The following is an 18,269-nucleotide window of genomic DNA, read 5'->3' on the forward strand; positions in this document are numbered from 1 at the left end:
ATGTTCTCTTAAGCGCTGTGTGAGTAGGCGTCCTGTCACCCCAATGTAGAGGAGACTGCATCAGGAGTAAATGATGTGTGGAAGTGCAGGTGAAACTTTGATGAATGTGGAAGGTTCCTTTGGGGCCTTAGATGGAGGTGAAGGGGCAGGAGTTGGCACAGGCTTTGCAATTCCTGTGGTGACAGGGGGAGGTGCCAGAAGGAGAGGGTGGGTTGTTGGGAGGCATGGACCTGATGAGGCAGTGGTAGAGAGAACTGTTCTTTCCAGAAAGTGGGTAGGGGAGTGTTGGGGTCCGTTTGTAGGTGGTGGAAATCGCAGAGGATGATGCGATGTAGATGGAGGTTGGTGGGGTGGAAGGTGAGGACCAGGAGGTTCTGTCATTGTTGTGGTTGGAGGAATGGGGTTCGAGGTTGGAGGTCCAGGAAGTGGCTGAGATGCTCTGGAGGGCGTCATCAACCACATGGGAGGGGAAATTGCAGCCTTTAAAGGAGGAAGCCATCTGGTGTGTTCTGTGGTGCAACTGGTCCTCCTGGGACCAAATGCAGTGGAAGCCGAGGATTTGGGAATAAAGAGGCAGGGTGGAAGGAGGTGTAATCAGGTAGCTGTGGGAGTTGGTGAGTTTGTAGAAGATGTCAGTGTTGAGTCGGTCACCGTTGCTGGAGATGGAGAGGTAGAGGAAGGGGAGGGAGGTGTCTGAGATGGTCCAAGTGAATTTAACGTCGGGATGGAATGTGGTGGTGAAGTTGATGGAAGTCAACCTCCTCGTGGGAGCATGAGGCAGTGCCAGTGCAGTCGTCAATGTAGAGGAGGAAAAGGTGGGGAATGGTGCCAGTGTAACTACAGAAGGTCGACTGTTCCACATAGCTGACAAAGAGGCAGGCATAGCTGGGGCCCATGCGGGTGCCCATGGCTACCCCTTTCGTCTGAACAAAGTGAGAGGATTCAAAGGAGAAATTATTGACTGTGTGGACCAGTGCAGCCAAACAAATTACTCTCAGTGGAAGGGTCCTGGTGAGGATGTCAGAAGAGGAAGGAACTGAGAGCTTGGAGGCCCTGGTTGGAGCAGATGGAGGTGTATGGGACTGGTTGTCCATGATGAAGCTGAGGCGTTGAGGGCCAGGGAAGCAAAAGTCTTGGAGGAGCTGGAGGGCGTGGGTGGTGTCCCAAACGTATGTAGGGAGTTCCTAGATCGAGGGGATGTTGAGGTATTTGGAGATGAATTTAGTGAGTGACAGGAAGGGGCAAGGGCAGAAGCCTGGATGATAGGTCAGAGAGCCCTGTCAACCACAGTGGGTGGGAAACTGCAGTTATGGAAGATTGAAGACATGTTGTGAAGGTAGCATCATTCAAACAGATATGATGCAAGTGAAGTAAATGGGAGAATGGTATGGAATCCTTACATAACATGCAGTGTGAAGAGCTGTAGTGAAGATAGCAATTGGAGTCAGAGGCTTCATAGTGGATGACAGTGGACAGTTTATTCCCCAAAATATCCTCACTTTTAATCCCACTGGCCTCTGCATTCAAAGGATCATTCTGTGCCATTTCAGACAACTCCAGCAGAATGCCACCACCAAACGCTACTTCCCTTCACTCTCTACGAAATGCATACAGGGAGACCATTCCCTTCAGGACATCCCAGTCCATTTCTTGCCCACCAACACCACCCTGCTTCCTACACCACTTTCCCATATAACCACAACAGGTGCAACTCCTGCCCTTCACCACCTCCCTGCTCACCATCCAAGGGCCTGAACAGACTTTCCAAGTTGAAGCAGTGTTTCACCTATATCTCCTCCACTCTGGTCTAATTGCATTTGCTGCTCCCAATGTGGCCTACTCGACATTGGAGAAACTAAATGCAGACTGGGTGACCACTTTGCAGAACACCTCCATCCATACGCAGGCATGATGCCAATCCTCCCATAGCCAGTCATTTTAACACTGCATCTTCTCTCATGCCCAGTTGTCTGTACTTGGCATGCTGCAATGCTCCAATGCGAGTCACACTGCAAACTGAAGGAACAACATCCCATCTTCAGACTAGGCATTTTACATGTTTCTAGACTTAACATTGCATTCAACACCTTCAGATTGTGAATGCACTCCCATTCATTCCTTTTCTTTTAGCTTTACCTGTTGCATTTTCTGTCACCATGTCATCCTCTTTCCCCTCCCCCACCCCCACCCCCACCCCACCCCCCACTCCACCCCCACCCCCCACTCCAGTGAGACTGTCTGTTCTTTCCAGTTTGGCAGTTAGACTTACCATTGTTCTGCCATTCTCATATTCCAATCACTTAATCTGCACTATCAGCACCCTTACTTTCCCAGCACTCCGCCCTCCACTGCTGCATAAATGCTGCCCCCTCCATACTTCTTGTCGTCTCTGATGAGTTATCCAGACTTGAATGTTAGCTTTCTCTCTCACTGTAGATGCTGCCTGACCCGCTGTGATTTGTAGCAATTTTTTGTTTTCAGTCTAAATGTTACTTAAATGTTGTGAGTGTCTCTGTCTCTACTGCCCTTACAGGGAGTTCCGGATTCCTGCCATCCTTAGTGAATAAAGTTCCTTACTTATTTTTGGAGGGTATTGATGAAGCTTAGCATGTAGATGAGAAATGGGAGTGAAGTCCAATCAGCCTCTCCACCCATGATGCAGTTGGCAATTTGTGATCTTTGTTGCCCCTTGTTTTATTTTCAGACAAATGTGGCTCTTGTGGCCCCCCTCTTACGGTTGGAGAACAATCACTGTCACATTGAAGAAAGTGAACATGTACTGAAGAAAGCGCACAAATACAGCGAGCTCATCATTCTGTATGAAAAGAAGGGTCTGCATGAGAAAGGTGTCAAGATTTGTTCCTTGTATTTTTATTTTTAATTTTCTCTTGTAAACTTAGAAGCAGGAGGAGGCCATTTAGTGCTCAAGCTATTGCACTATTCTGTTTGATCATCTGTATCTTTAATGTTTTGACTTACTATGCATTTTTAACCCTTAATACATCTTTGAATGCAAACCTGTTAATCTTTGTGCCAAAATTTTTAATTGATCCCCAATCTTTTTGGGGGCAGTGGAGGAAAAACTGCCAGATTTCTGATACCTTTTGTAAGAAGTGACTTCTCATGTCATCCCTGAACCACCTAGTTCTAATTCAATTGCAGCGTCCTCTTGTTACGTATTATCCTCACCAAAAGAAATTGTGTGTCTCATATTTTCTTGCATTACAATGGCAGTTGTATAATGGTCCTAAAACCACAATTACATTGCCCCTTAATATTTTCTACACAAATATATACAAGCTTAGTGCTGGCCTTGGAAAGGGTTTAATAATTATTGTCACATTGTGTAGTGAAATAATTTCCTGTTGCTGCTCTGCATCTGGCACTCTTTCATCTTTAATGATGAGAACTTTACTGTTTCCCACTGTAGCCCTGCAGGTTCTCCTAGACCAGGCAAAGAAAGCCAATTCACCACTAAAAGGCCATGAGCGAACTGTGCAGTACCTCCAACGACTGGGTTAGTAAGGATTCCTATTTTTGTATAATACACTCAATGACTAACAATGCCCTATAATATACAATCCTGACAACCAAATTGATAAAGACACTGGCCAAATAAGCAAAACGGTTGATCATGGCATAATGGTGTGTTAGCTAATCTGAGACCAAGCAAGGTTTTACTGTTAGAATTGGTCTCTATACTTAGTACCTACAGTGAAGAAAACAGCAATTGATCGTGATCCAGTATAGTATATTTGTAGAGTGAGATCAGGAATGGTTTTGATGCACAGTTATGAGCATTTATTATTCGGATTCTGATATTCAGTTGTGTTGGCAAGGAGAAAGCTGTCAGTATTAATGTTTAATCATGAGCATATATAAAATCTGAAATTTTATGAATAGGAAATCTGACGTAGAATGCTTTTGAAAGCATCAAGATTCGGGCAGTCATTTGAAGTCCTCCATTAAATTTGAAGTTCTGTTATTTTGGGTTTGATCAGTCAACACTTCTTGCACTTAACTTAAGCAAGTGGTATTACAGATGAAGCTGTTCTCTATATCTCTCTGCTCTGATCTATTTCTGTTTTTAGGGAAAGACAACTTGAATATTATTTTTGAGTTTTCTCTATGGGTTCTAAAAGCATGTCCAGAAGATGGGTTAAAGGTACGATTCAAAATATTCTTTAAAGTTTTATTTTCAGCTAAGGTTCAAAGCTGCAATGTTATAATCAATTAAATCAGTGTTCTGCAAGCACCTTGCTGTAGATTTTTAATCAAATCCTTCAGAAATATTATTATACATGTCTAGGGCAGGTAGGCCTTGAGAGAGTTCAACCACTGTGCCATAAGAGTCTAAGCACCTTTCTATATACTTGCAATTCATTTAAGCTGATGTTCAACTCTACCTTGTACAATATTTATCAGCAAGAGAACATTGTTTACCTGCAGCAGCATGATGAAGATGGATGTTGTAGATAGGGCAATGTGCGACATGAATGGAAGGGTGCTGTTTGCAGCAGAAATGAAGTTGTGAATAATGCAATAAATAGCTTAACATATTGGTTGAAATTTAGTTTTCCTTCTATGTTCAGATATTTACTGAGGATCTACTTGAGGTGGAAAACTTACCAAGAATCAAAGTGTTGGACTTCCTAAAGGATAGCTGTAAGGAACTTGCTATTCCATACCTGGTAAGAACCATTCTTGTTTGTATGCTGTATTAACATTCATCACAAGTGATGCTTCCCTCATTTCATATACCACTCTATGTAAATTTCACTTCTGAATGATTACTTGAAGTGGGTAAAAAGTGATGATTGCATGGTTTGATTTTCAAACATTTCCATTCTGCTTGCTATGTAATTGTATGTTAAATTTGAACAAACAACACAATAAAATAGAAAGCATGAAATGTGTATTGCAGCTAAGAATAAACTATTCTCCTACCCATCCTTGTTGCTTCATCTAAATAATTTCCTGTACAGTCGTCTATTATTTCACCCAAATAGACTCATAAAGATGTACAGCACGGAAACAGACCCTTCGGTCCAACTTGTCCATACCGAGCAGATATTCTAACCTCCATCTCGTCCCATTTGCCAGTACTTGGCCCATATCCTTCTAAACCCTTCCTATTCATATACCCATCCAGATGTCTTTTAAATACTGTAATTTTACCAGCTTCCACCACTTCTAGCAGCTCATTCCATTCACACACCACCCCGTGTGTGAAAAAATTGCTTTTAAATATTTCCCCTCTCACCCTAAACCTATGCCTTCTAATTCTGGACTCCCCAACCCAGGGAAAAGACTTTGTGTCTATTTATCCGATCCATGCCCCTCATGATTTTATAAACCTCGATAAAGGTCACCCTCATCCTCCGATGCTCCAGGAAAAACAGCCCCAGCCTATTCAACCTTTCCTATAGTTCAAATCCTCCAACCCTGGCAACATCCTTGTAAATCTTATTTGAATCTTTTCAAGTTTCACAACATCGTTCCGATAGGAAGGCAACTAGAATTGCATGCAATATTCCAAAAATGGCCTAACTAATGTCGTGTACAGCCACAACATGACTTTCCAACTCCAATAGAGGTCCTCACCCTCAACAATTTCTCCTTTGATTCCTCTCAGTTTCTTCAGACCAAAGGAGTAGCCATAGGCACTCATCGGCCCAGCAGTGCCTGCCTCTTCATCAGATATGAGGAGCAGTCCATCTCCCACAGTTACACTGGCACCATTCCCCACCTTTTCCTCCACTACATTGATGACTGTATAGACGTTAACTTGTGCTCCCATGATGAGGTTGAACAGTTTACTTATCCTGGATTGATGATGTTACAACAGGATATGGGCCGTGTTCAGATTTATGATGTCAGAACAGTAGCACTCTCCTCACTGACTTAGAGGTTTGAGACTTCAGAGACTTAAGCAGATAATATAGATTAACATACAGTGCACTAGTGAGAGAATCCTAAACTGTCAGAGGTGACTTGTGGTTCAAAATGCCATCCACCTTCTCAGATGTCAAAGTTGTCGAATGCAAGAAGTGATCTGGCCGATATTTGTTCTTTAACTTAAAAAAAAAAGACTGGTAATTTTCTCCAAATTGTTTTTGGGACTGTTATATGTGCAAATTGGCTGCCATGTTTCCTACATTACAGTGCCTTCACTTGAGAAGAAAACTTCATTCTCTTCCAAACAAATCCAGTAGTACTTTGATCATGGGATTCCAAGCTACAAAAAAAAACAAGAGCTTGCATTTATTTAGAGTCTTCCTTGTCATTAAACTGCCCAAAATGCTTCACAGGAGCATTAACAAAGGTTTGGCACAAAACCACATGAGTCATTAGAACAAAGTCACTAAAAACTTGGTCAAATACAGTCAATATTTGGGATTGTTTTGAAGGTAAAAGCAGAAGGATTAGGGTGGTAATTCCAATCTTGAGTGTAGATAACTGAAACATGATTGATGAAACATCCAGTTTGTGTCACTTCTCGAAGAACGAATGAGTTTGAGAGGGTGCAGTTAGAAATTACCAGGATAAGAAATTTTAGCAACAATGTTATCTTGGAAAATCAGGGGTTGTTCTCCTTGGCGCAAAGATTATTGAGGAGATATTAAACCAATATTGGAATATTTTGACAGGTTTGGAATAATTGAAATTCAGGATGTTCAAAATTAGAAGAGCACAGTGATCTCAGGATTGTAAGACTGGAAGAATTGAGATATCAGTGAGATGCTCTATGATTGATTCTGCATATTTCTGACTCTTCATTCTTGAGGAAATTATCTGCAGCAATGTGTCCTCTAATCATTTGCCCATATTCTAAGCTGACCCCGTTCTGGCTACTGCTACGTTATGCTACCACAGGGCCTTTAAATTGAACAATGAATTTTAATTTTAAACAAAACCAGAAATTTCTGGAAAATGCACCAAATCTGGCAGTATCTGTGGAGAGAAAGCAGAGTTAACATTTTAGGTTGAGTGACCCTTCCTCAGAACTTTGTATCTATCTTTTATCTATCTTAATCTTACTATGAAGTTGTGCTTCTGTAACTTGCGTTTCCTTAGGAGTGTTCACAACATTTTTTGGATGCAACTCTGAACCAAAGTCCATCACTTCTGTAAAACAAAAGAAAGAACTTCTGATGCTGTAGATGTGAAACGATAAAAGAAATTGCTGAAGAAACTCAGCTAGTCTGGCTGCAAACACTTCTGTCCACCAATGTTGCCAGATCAGAGTCTGCACAGATATAGCATAGGAATAGATCCTTCAGTCCAACTAGTTCAAGCCAACCATGTTCCCAAATGTTGAAACAAGTACCATCAGCCTGCGCTTGGCAAGTATTCCTCAACTTTTTCTGTTTATGCATTAATGAAGTATCTTTTAAATGTGTAACTGCACATGTATCCACCACTTCCTCTGGTAGTTCATTACACACACTCACCACTGCGTGTGTAAAAGAAATTGCCTTTCATGTCCCTTTTAAATCTTTCACTTCTCACCTTAAAAATATGCCCCCAGTTTTGAACTACCCTACTTTAGGGAAATGACCTTGTCTATTCATCTTATCAATGCTCCTCATGATTTTATAAATCTCTTTGTCACTTCTTGACATACAGTAGTGTTACCATCATTTAGTCCTCCACTATCAACATCCTGGTGGTTATCATTGACCAGAAACTCAACTGAACTCATCACAGTACACGGGATCTTGATCAGATAGGTCAATGGGCTGAAGCCTGGCAGATGGAATTTAATTTAGATTAATGTGAGGTGCTGCACTTTGGAAAGGCAAATCAGAGCAGGACTTATGCACTTAATGGTAAATTCCTGGGGCGTGTTGCTGAAGCAAAAGACCTTGAAATGCTGGTTCATAGTTCCTTGAAAGTGGAGTTGCAGGTAGATAGGATAGTGAAGAAAGCATTTGGTATGCTTTCCTTTATTGGTCAGAGCATTGCATATAGGAGTTGTAAGGTCATGATGCAGCTGAACAGGACATTGGTTAGGCCACTTTTGGAATATTGTGTGCAATTCTGGTCTCCCTCCTGTAGGAATGATGTTGTGAAACTTGAAAGGGTTTAGAAAAGATTTACAAGGATGTTGCCAGGGTTGGAGGGTTTGAGCTATAGGGAGAGACTGAATATGTTGGGGCTGTTTTCCCTGCAACGTTAGACACTGAGGGGTGACTTTATAGAGGTTTATAAAATCATCAAGGGCATGGATAGGGTAAATAGGTCTTTTCCCTAGAGTCGGGAAGTCCAGAGCTAGAGGGTTTAGAGTGAGAGGGGAAACATTTAAATGGATTTAAGGGGCAACCTTTTCACGCAAAAGGTGGTACATGTATGGAATGAGCTGCCAGAAGAAGTGGAGGAGGCTGGTACAATTACAACATTTAAAATGCATCTGGTTAGGTATATGAATAAGAAGGGTTTAGAGGGACATGGGCCAAGTGCTAGCAAATGGGACTAGATTAGCATATCTGATTGGCATGGGCGAGATGGACCTGTTTCCGTATTGTGACTCTATGACGCATCTCTATGACTAGGACTCAACCTCCTACATTCCAGTGAACAAAGTCTAAGTCTATCCTACCTATCCTAATAAATCAAACCTTCTATTCCTGGCAACATCCTGATAAATGTTTTCTGAACCATCTCCAATTTGTTAATATCCTGTCTATAACAGGGCAACCAGAACCGCACACAGTACTCCCAAAGAGGCCTCCCCAACGTCCTGTAAACCTCAATGCAATGTTCCAGACCTATACTCAAAAGCCTGAGCAATGCAGGCAGGCATTCTAAACGTCCTTTTAACTACCCTAATGACTTGTGTCGCAAATTTCAAAAAAGTATGTACAGTACCTGAATCACTAGGTCTCTCCATTCCAGCTTTTGTTCCATCTCTTCTATTTCTGCTTTTAATCTTTTTTTCTCACCCTTGTTCTTCATCCACGTTTGGCATCTCTTTCCTATTACAATACCTTATTTTGTTTCTCTTGTTTGTCTTCAAAATTCCTTGCACAATCCGTCAACATGGGCGGCACGGTGGCTCAGTGGTTAGCACTGCTGCCTCACAGGACCAGAGACCCAGGTTTGATTCCAGCCTCAGGCAACTGTCTGTGTGATGTTTGCACATCCTCCCCGGGTTTCCTCCAGGTGCTCCAGTTTCCTCCCACAATCCAAAGATGTACAGCTTAGGTGAATTGGCCATGCTAAATTGCACATAGTGTTCAGGCATGTGTAGGCTAGGTGCATTAGATGGGGTTAATGTAGAGTTGGGGAATGGGTCTGGGTGGGTTCCTTTTCAGAGGGTTGGTGTGGACTTGTTGGGCCAAATGGTCCGTTTCCACACTGTAGGGATTCTATAGAACACTACTGTACTTTCTTTCTTTACTACTGCCTTCCCAGACTTTCTTTTTAAATGAGCCTCTGACTTCCTTGTGTGCCTTTTCGTTTCGGCATCCTCTGAGGGTCATTCGCAGCACTCACCATTGTGTTTGCTGTACACCGAGACAATTAGTACCATTCTAATTTCATGCTGATTTACATGCCACTATTTGTTAATCTTTCTAATCTCCCTCCCTTCTGATGCTCACACCGCTGCCAGGCCCCTGTCATTCATAAGTGTGCTATTGATGATTGCAGAAAGATTAGCCTCTTAGTCTAAAGATTGGCAGGCTGGATGGATTAACTATTGTAAATGTAGGCTTATAGGGATAGAGAAGGGGTCTGGGTCTGACAGGCTGCTGGTCGGAGGTTCAGTGTGGACTCGATGGGCTGAAATAGCCTACATCCAACTGTGGGGATTCCATGATTTTTAATTAAACTTCCACTCTTGACGACACCTTTTCCCAAATCACTGAAGTGAGAAAGAGAGCTAAGAAGAGCCAGGAGGAGACACGAGAAACAGTTGGCAGATAGGATCAAGGAAAACCTTAAGGCGTTGTAAAGGTATACCAGGAGTAAAAGAATGATTAGAGTAATATTAGGGCCAATCAAGCTTAGTAGTGGGAAGTTGTGTGTGGAGATAGAGGAGATGGGGCAAGTGCTAAATGAATACTTTTCATCAGTACTCATGCTAGAAAAAGGCAATGAGATACAGGCTACAAGACTACATGGGATTGAGGTGCATAAGGAGGAGGTGTTCGCAATTCTGGAAAATAGAAAAGTAGATAAGTCCCCTGGGTCGGATGGGGTTTATCCTTGGATTCTCTGGGAAGCCACGGAGGCAATTGCGAAGCCTTTTGGCTTTGATCTTTGTCATTGTTGTCTACAGGAATAGTGTCAGAAGACTGGTAGGTAGCAAATGTTGTTCCCTTGTTCAAGAAGGGGAGTAGAGATGACCCTGGAAATTATAGATCTGAGAGCCTTCTTTCGGTTGTGGGTAAAGTGTTGGGAAGAGTTGTAAGACATAGGATTTATAATAATCTGAAAAGGAATAAGTTGATTAGAGATAGTCAATATGGTTTTGTGAAGGGTAGGTCGAGCCTCATAAACCTTATTGAGTTCTTTGAAAAGGTCATCAAACAGGTGGATGAGGGTAAAGCAGTTGATGTGGTGTATACGGATATCAGTAAGGCATTTGATAAGGTTCCCTATGGTAGACTATTGCACAAAATATAGAGGCAAGGGATTGAGGATGATTTAGCAGTTTGGATCAGAAATTGGCTAGCTGAAAGAAGACAGGGTGTTTGTTGATGGGAAATATTCATCTTGGAGTTCATTTACTAGTAGGATACCGCAGGGATCTATTTTGGGTCTACTGTTGCTTGTCATTTATAAAAATTACCTGGATAACAGCATAGAAGGATGAATTAGTAAATTTGTGGATGGCACTAACGTTGGTAGAGTCGTGGATAGTGACAAAGAATGTTGTAGGTTACAGAGAGACATAGATAAGCTGCAGAGCTGGGCTGAGAGGTGGCAAATAGAGTTTCATGCAGAAAGTGTGAGGGGATTCACTTTTGAAGGAGGAGTAGAAATGCAGAGTACTTGGCTAATGGTAGAATAGATGAGCAGAGAGATCTGTGTCCAGGTACATAGATCCTTGAAGGTTGCCACCCAGATTGATAGGTTTGTTAAGCAGGCCTACGGTATGTTAGCTTTTATTGGTAGATTGAGTTTCAGAACCATGAGGTCATGCTGCAGCTGTGCAAAATTCTGGTGCAGCCCCATTTAGAGTATTGCGTACAGTTCTGGTCACCCCATTATAGGAAGGATGTGGAAGCTTTGGAAAGGGTTCAGGAGATTTACTAAGATGTTGCCTGATCTGGAGGGAAGGTCTTATGTAGAAAGGCTGAGGGACTTGAGGCTGTTTTCGTTGAAGAGAAGAAGGTTGAGAGGTGACTTAATTGAGACCTATAAGATAATCAGAGGGTTATATAGGTTGGACAGTAAGAGTCTTTTTCCTAGGATGGCAGTGGCTAGCACGAGGGGATATAGCTTTAAATTGAGAAGTGATAGATGTTGGATGTCAGACGTAGTTTCTTTACTCAAGAGTAGTAGGGGCATGGAACACACTGCCTGCAGCAGTCGTAGACTCGCTAACTTTAAGGGCATTTAAATGCTCATTAGATAGGCATATGGAGGAGAATGGTAGGTTAGATGGGCTTCAGATTTGTTCCACAGGTCAGCATAACATTGAGGGCCAAAGGGCCTGTACTGCTCCATAATGTTTTATGTTTGTGGAGATGTGACCCATAACACAAACAATAATATTGTAGTTATCTTCTCCTTCTTTGAGCCTCTCACCTTGTTCAAATCTTTGAAATATTCATCTTGTTTAATGTCCTCATTGTCTACCAAAGATTTAACCCTAGAAACTAACCTTGTGGTGCTATTGCTTTTTTAAGACTGAGCTTCACTATTCTTCTCAAAGTGCTTTGATTCTAGCAGCATTCTGTTCTTTAGGTAAACTGACGGGATATTTCCTCATCAGGATGCATGGATCCGAGACAGCTCAACAATGCATCTTTACCCAGTCAAATTGACTTTTATTGATACCATAATTGTCACAGGTCGTCTTTATTAGTGTCGTAGAAATAAATGTTGTTTATCCTCTTTCCTAGGAACATATTATCTATATCTGGGAAGAAACTGGACCAGTCTTCCACAACTGCCTGATCCAACTATATCGTGAGAAGGTGCAAGCCCTGATGAAGGAATACCTCAATTCTCTGCCTGAGGGTAAGAGCTATGACTGTGAAGAATCTGCATTGTATGCAAGTGCATTTCCTTCTGAATACATATTTTCTGCTATTAATTTGCTCCCCTCTCCTTGAAAGCATTTGCTTGAAGCACTTTGCTCACCTTGCTTGATAGTGCCATAGCATTGGTCTCCCTTGCTGTCAAATTCCACCCTGTTAGAGAAAGTAGGATTATATAGTCCATACCTACATTTATACTGAATCCGGCTCAGAGGAATAAAAGTAGCCAACCCACCCTCCAGTACCACAGCCCTGCGCAGCAGCAACAGAACTTAATATGCTTCTCTTTCTCATAAAAGTCGCTCCAAGTTACTTTTAGTTGCATTTGGTGTGGAACAAAATATCAGTACAATAAGCTGGGAATTGAATCTTGTACCATTCAGCCAAAATTGAGTAGTTTTCTTTTCTCATGACGACTACTTCTCTCTCGTGCTCTCTCTCTCTCTTCCAATCTTTTTCTTCTATTCTTCACTATATTTTTAATGGGGTGTACTCTCCATGTTCAATTTTGAACCTGTTCTCAACAAATAATATGGTTGAATAGAACAGTTGCGCAGCTTTAAATCTATGGAATAGGAAGATTAATGCCAGCATGAAGAAAAAAAAATGAAGGACAAGAAAAGTCATGGTATATGATTGTCTTTCAGATTGCAGTATGGCATTGAGTGGTGTGCCCATAGCTCAGTGCTAGAATTAGTGCTTATATACATGAACAAATAAAAATAAGTTTTATAACATGAAGTCATTGGATCTTTGCTGCAATAAGACTAGTTTTCTCCAAAGAAAACAAGGTAATTTTAACTCAACATGTAAAGAAAAAATTAGACTTAAAACCAAGAACTTTCGCATTTGCTGGAGATCTAAAACAAAGCACAAATTGTTGTAAAAATACTGAGGGTCACAGGTCTCGAAATGTTAACTCTGTTTCTCCCCACAGATGCTGCCAGACCTGACTCAGCTTCTGTAGCAATTTTGTTTTGTTAGAAAAATACAGAAAGCTGGTGAGCTGTTAAGTGATTTGTTGATTTCCCAGGCCTACTTTGGAATATGAGAACTTCACTTTAAAGATCTTTGCAGTTGAACATTACAAGAGCTTCATGCTGGAGCACTATCAAGTTGCAAATGTTGGGGTTTGCAGCACACTGTGTTAAAACAGGATAACGAAACTCTTAGTAAGCACTTTATCTGTGGCATGCTGTTCCCAATGGTAGAACTGGACGTGGGTAGCATTTCTGTTCTCACATCAGGAGTGTGGATGTTATGGACTCTAGAAAAAGAAAGAGACCAAGAGGGAACACATTTTAGTGATGATAATGAAAATTAACTGAGTTATTTAAGCTAAGACAAGTAAATCGGTTTTCGAAGTATTTGTGGAAGAACTTCTTTGAAAAAGCAGTACACGATCTTTTACATTCATCTAAACAGGCATTTGAGTCTTACTTGAATGTCTCATTGACAGTGCACAGCTCCCTCAGTATAAAGCTGGAATGTCAACTTTGATGAAGTCACATTGAACTCTCAATGAAGTTGACTTTTTCAATCCACTTTAGAAAATAATTAAAAATGGAGAGTACATTTTTGAATATGAAGTCTTCAGTCGAAAGGTCTGTAGTCTCTTCTTTGCAACATCTTCAGTGGCGTCAGGATTTTTCCAGGTTCCATTTTTCTATTTGGATCTCATTTCATTATTGCTGACTCTGTGCAGGGATACCTACAGATTTTAGCTTGACATTTGTAATCTGGCTCAAGTTTGTTGTCTTTTTATGGTCATCACAAATATGACTTCTACTTTGCCTTCCTTAGCTTCTTCAACATCAAATACTAGGTACATCTATTCCCTTTTCTACGTGCAATATTTTGGTTTTGTAGTGCATCAGCACTTAATGGTTTTTGTTCAGAGATATACACTTTGACCAGACAAGTGCAAAGTGTTGCATAAAGGAAGAAGAACATGAATGATCCATTACTCCATGAATGGTTTTGAAACCATTCAAGATGACGTTAAATGAAAGTTGTGCACTTTCATTTGTCTTGTGCACTTGATCTGAAAATCAGCAAATCCTAAGAAGTTCTGAGCTGTAAGGTGAAAACATTAGGATACCAGTTATTATACACTCAAAATGTGTACTAGTCTAATTAAATTGTATGTTGAATATAGTATGTAGATTGTATCCATTTGTCCAACTCATTTTGTCATTTCTGAGCAGCCAGTTTATCCGAGATTTTCTGCCTGTTTCACCTTCTTAAAACATCACCAAAACTTGAAGTCTCGAGTTCCTTTTTTTAAAACTTTCTCGTGCTTTGCATGTAGTTTAAAAATTGTATTGTAACCACCATGGTTTATTGTTCTAGATGAGATTCCTGTTCCTGCTGGAAATGAGGATGGGGAGTTGGGAGAGTATAGAAACAAGCTGTTGTGTTTCTTGGAAATTTCCACACATTATCAACCTAGCAAGCTCATCAGTGACTTTCCATTCGATGGTAAGTGGCCAAATGTCCAGACAAAATGATCATAAATATAACTTGTTTGAATATTTCATTGCTTTTGTGAAGCATGTGTAATGTGTATTGAGATAGTTGTTATCACTACTGTGTAGTTTTGTTAAATTTATTTAATGGAGGTATGTTATAACATTAGCAGGTTAATTAACAATAGTTGTACATGCTGCCATTCATTTTGACATTATTTTTGAGCAATGAGGAAAGATTGGAGAGGAAGGATTTTTTTTTAAGAGCAGTGAAGGTTGAGAGGGGACCTGATAGAGATGTGTAAGAGTATGAGGAGCATAGATAAGGTATATGCTATATGTTGTAAAACTCTCTGATTCAGGAGTCTTTTCTGACCTCTGAATTTGTTTTTTGTCCCAAATTATTGTATTAACTCAAAGATGTTACAGCACAGAGGAGGCCATTCTATCCATTGTGTCTGCGCCAATCAACAAAGATCTAACCACACCTAGTCCCATTTTCCAGCTCTGATCCATAGTTCTGGAGGTTGACTTTTCTAAAAAGAAAAAGGGGAATCTTTATCATTTAGTACAGTCTGAATGAATGTCTACAATCCTAATGGAATGAGGGAATACATGAATATATCATTTGAGAGCTAAATGGGTTTAAATTGGTTGTCTAAACAAAGGGGAGAAAGTGAGGATTGCAGATGCTGGAGATCAGAGCTGAAAATGTGTTGCTGGAAAAGCGCAGCAGGTCAGGCAGCATCCAAGGAGCAGGAGAATCGACGTTTTGGGCATAAGCCCTTCTTCAGGAATGAGGAAAGTGTGTCCAGCAGGCTAAGATAAAAGGTAGGGAGGAGGGACTTGGGGGAGGGGCGTTGGAAATACGATAGGTGGAAGGAGGTCAAGGTGAGGGTGATAGTTTCGTGTCTAAACAAAGGGAGCTAGTATTCAATGTGATGAGAGTTTAAAGGGGTGTGGTCAGCTGAAATAAAGCTGAATCGTAAACGTGTGGACTTGAATTTTGTTTAAATGCAGTTATCATTTCAAGCATATCATAGATAAATTCTGTTCCTTAGTCCTCTTTGTAATATTTTCTCCACCACCAAGGTTAAAATGTCTGGCCTGTAATTTCTTCCTCCCGTTTTTAATAATGGGATAATGTTAGCAGTTCTCCAGTCCTGGCATTTTGCTTGTGGCCAGAGTGGATTTGAAAATTGCTGCTGGGACCCCTGATATATTCTCCCTCATCTCCTTCACCTGCCTGGTATAATCTCATACAGGCCTGTGGATATATCAATTTTAAAGCTGTTAAACCCACAAATACTCTTCTTCTCCCCTCCCCCATATTAATTTCTGCTAAAAATGTCAGTCTTCCACAGTGATGTCTCCACCTGCATAATCATTTTTCATTGTGAAGAAGAATCAAAGTATTTATTGAGGATTGTGACACATATTCTGGGTTATCTCCAATTACTACTTTGATCCATAAAAGGCCTTATTCTTTCCTGAGTTAATGTCTTCCTTTATTCTACATTTAAATAAGACATGTCTATTGCTCTTCTGAAGTGTCATCTTTAATTCCTTCTAAAATTGTCCCACAGGTCTTGCCTCCTTCTCAAAGCTCTCTGTGTCATCCCTGTTCTGGTTCATTCTTTTCATGGGTCTTTGTTTTCTGAAATGTGAATTTGGAACACTGTTATTGCATTTTGACTTGTCTAGACTTTACGACCGTGGCAACTTCATACGCTGCAGCTTGGTCTTTATTTTGAGTGGAGAAAGTCCTCAATGGGAAAAAGAAGGTGAGAGTGAACATGGTAATTATGTTTCTGGTTGTATTTCAGGGTTACTGGAGGAGCGAGCATTGCTGATGGGTCGGATGGGTCTACATGAACAAGCCCTTTTTATTTATGTTCACATACTGAAGAATATCAAAATGGCAGAAGAGTAAGTAAATCACATTGCATATTAGGAGTTCTGTCATCTATAGCTAAATTTACTGGATTTTATATGTTCATTTCAAACTTAATTGGGCTATTTTTAAAATGGAAATGGTGGACGTGCATTGCTAATGTCCTTCTGTTCAAATTCAGCACTGCACAATGAATACGGTTACTGTTCCTTTGCTATATAGTTCTCCACCAGCTGCCAGCTGGATGGGTTTGATGTACATCTTGCATACTCAATTTTTATTAGTACAAATTTGTACCTGTGTCTGCAAGTTAATTTGTCTCCTGAGAATCAAACAATGTTTGGGGAGGGAGTTTTCACTTAGTCACTTTAGTTTGATTACTTACAGCATGGAAACAGGCCCTTCGGCCCAACAAATCCACACCGACCCTCCAAAGAACAACCCACCCATTCCCCTACATTGACCCCTTCACCTAACACTACGGGCAATTTAGCTTTGCCAGTTCACCTAACCTGCACATTTTTGGACTGTGGGAGGAAACCGGAGCACCCAGAGGAAACCCACGCAGACACGGGGAGAATGTGCACACTCCGCACAGACAGTCGCCCGAGGCTGGAATTGAACCTGGGACCCTGGTGTTGAGGCTGCAGTGCTAACCACTGAGCCACCGTGCCACCCATAGTCAGAGTTATTTAACATGGAAACAGACTTTGGTCCAACACGTTCATGCTGATCAGATATCCAAAATTAATTTAGTCCCATTTGCCAGCATTTGGCCCATATTCCTCTAAAAAGTTCCTATTCATGTGCCCATCTAGATGCCTTTTCAATGTTGTAATTGTACCAGCCTCCACCACTTCCTCTGGCAGACCATTCCATACACTCATCACCCTCTGCGCAAAAAAGTTGCCCTTCAGGTCCCTTTTAAATCATTCCCATCTCATTCTAAACCTGTGCCCTCTAGTTCTGGACTTCCCCACCCCGAGAAAAGATCTTGGCTATTCACCTTATCCTTGCCTCTCCTCTGTAAGGTCACCCCTCAGCCTCCAACACTCCAAGGAAAAATAGCCCCAGCCTATTCAGCCTCTCCCTTTAAGCCTTTAAATCTTTTCTGAACCCTTTAAAGTTTCACAACATCATTCCTATAGCAGGGAGACCAGAATTGCACACAGTATTCCAAAAGTGGCCTTACCAATATCCAGTACTGCCGCAACATGACCTCCCAACTCCAATTCGCAATGCACTGACCAATAAAGACAAACATACAAAGTGACTCCTTCATAATGAGAGGCATTGATAGAGTGAATAGTCAAGACATTTTCCTAGGGCGGAATGGCTATCATGAGGGGGCATACTTTTAAGGTGATTGGAGGAAGATTTAGGGGAGATGTCAGAGGTAGGTTCTTTACACAGAGTAGTGGGTGTGTGGAATGCACTGCCAGTGGTGGTAGCAGAGTCAGATATGTTAGTGACTCTTGGATAGGTATATGGAAGGTAGTAGCTGAAGGGTATGTAGATTTGTTTGATCTGACAGTAGGTTAAAGGGTCAGTACAACATTCTGTTCTATGTTCTTACAGACATGAATGAGTTGTTTTAGTTTTCTGTCGCCTACTTCCAATTCTTTGCGAGCAAAGCGTGGTTGTGAATACACCAAATTTCACAACCTGTTAAAGATGCACCCTTTTGGGTGC

At 41.2% G+C, this 18,269-nt stretch overlaps 1 protein-coding gene across 2 annotated transcripts in view; it reads left to right on the plus strand.

Moving 5' to 3' along the window:
* Window positions 1-18,269, plus strand: part of LOC140476560 (vam6/Vps39-like protein) — a 104,290-nt gene that overhangs the window by 57,343 nt on the left and 28,678 nt on the right. For both annotated transcript variants that reach the window (XM_072569356.1, XM_072569357.1), the window contains 7 exons: window positions 2,705-2,846; window positions 3,431-3,517; window positions 4,092-4,165; window positions 4,593-4,691; window positions 12,078-12,195; window positions 14,568-14,696; window positions 16,510-16,612. In XM_072569356.1, the coding sequence (XP_072425457.1) occupies window positions 2,705-2,846; window positions 3,431-3,517; window positions 4,092-4,165; window positions 4,593-4,691; window positions 12,078-12,195; window positions 14,568-14,696; window positions 16,510-16,612 (752 nt within the window). The remainder of the gene's footprint in view (window positions 1-2,704; window positions 2,847-3,430; window positions 3,518-4,091; window positions 4,166-4,592; window positions 4,692-12,077; window positions 12,196-14,567; window positions 14,697-16,509; window positions 16,613-18,269) is intronic.

This window comes from Chiloscyllium punctatum, chromosome 4, assembly GCF_047496795.1.
Source record: "Chiloscyllium punctatum isolate Juve2018m chromosome 4, sChiPun1.3, whole genome shotgun sequence".
Taxonomy (NCBI): Eukaryota; Metazoa; Chordata; class Chondrichthyes; order Orectolobiformes; family Hemiscylliidae; genus Chiloscyllium; species Chiloscyllium punctatum.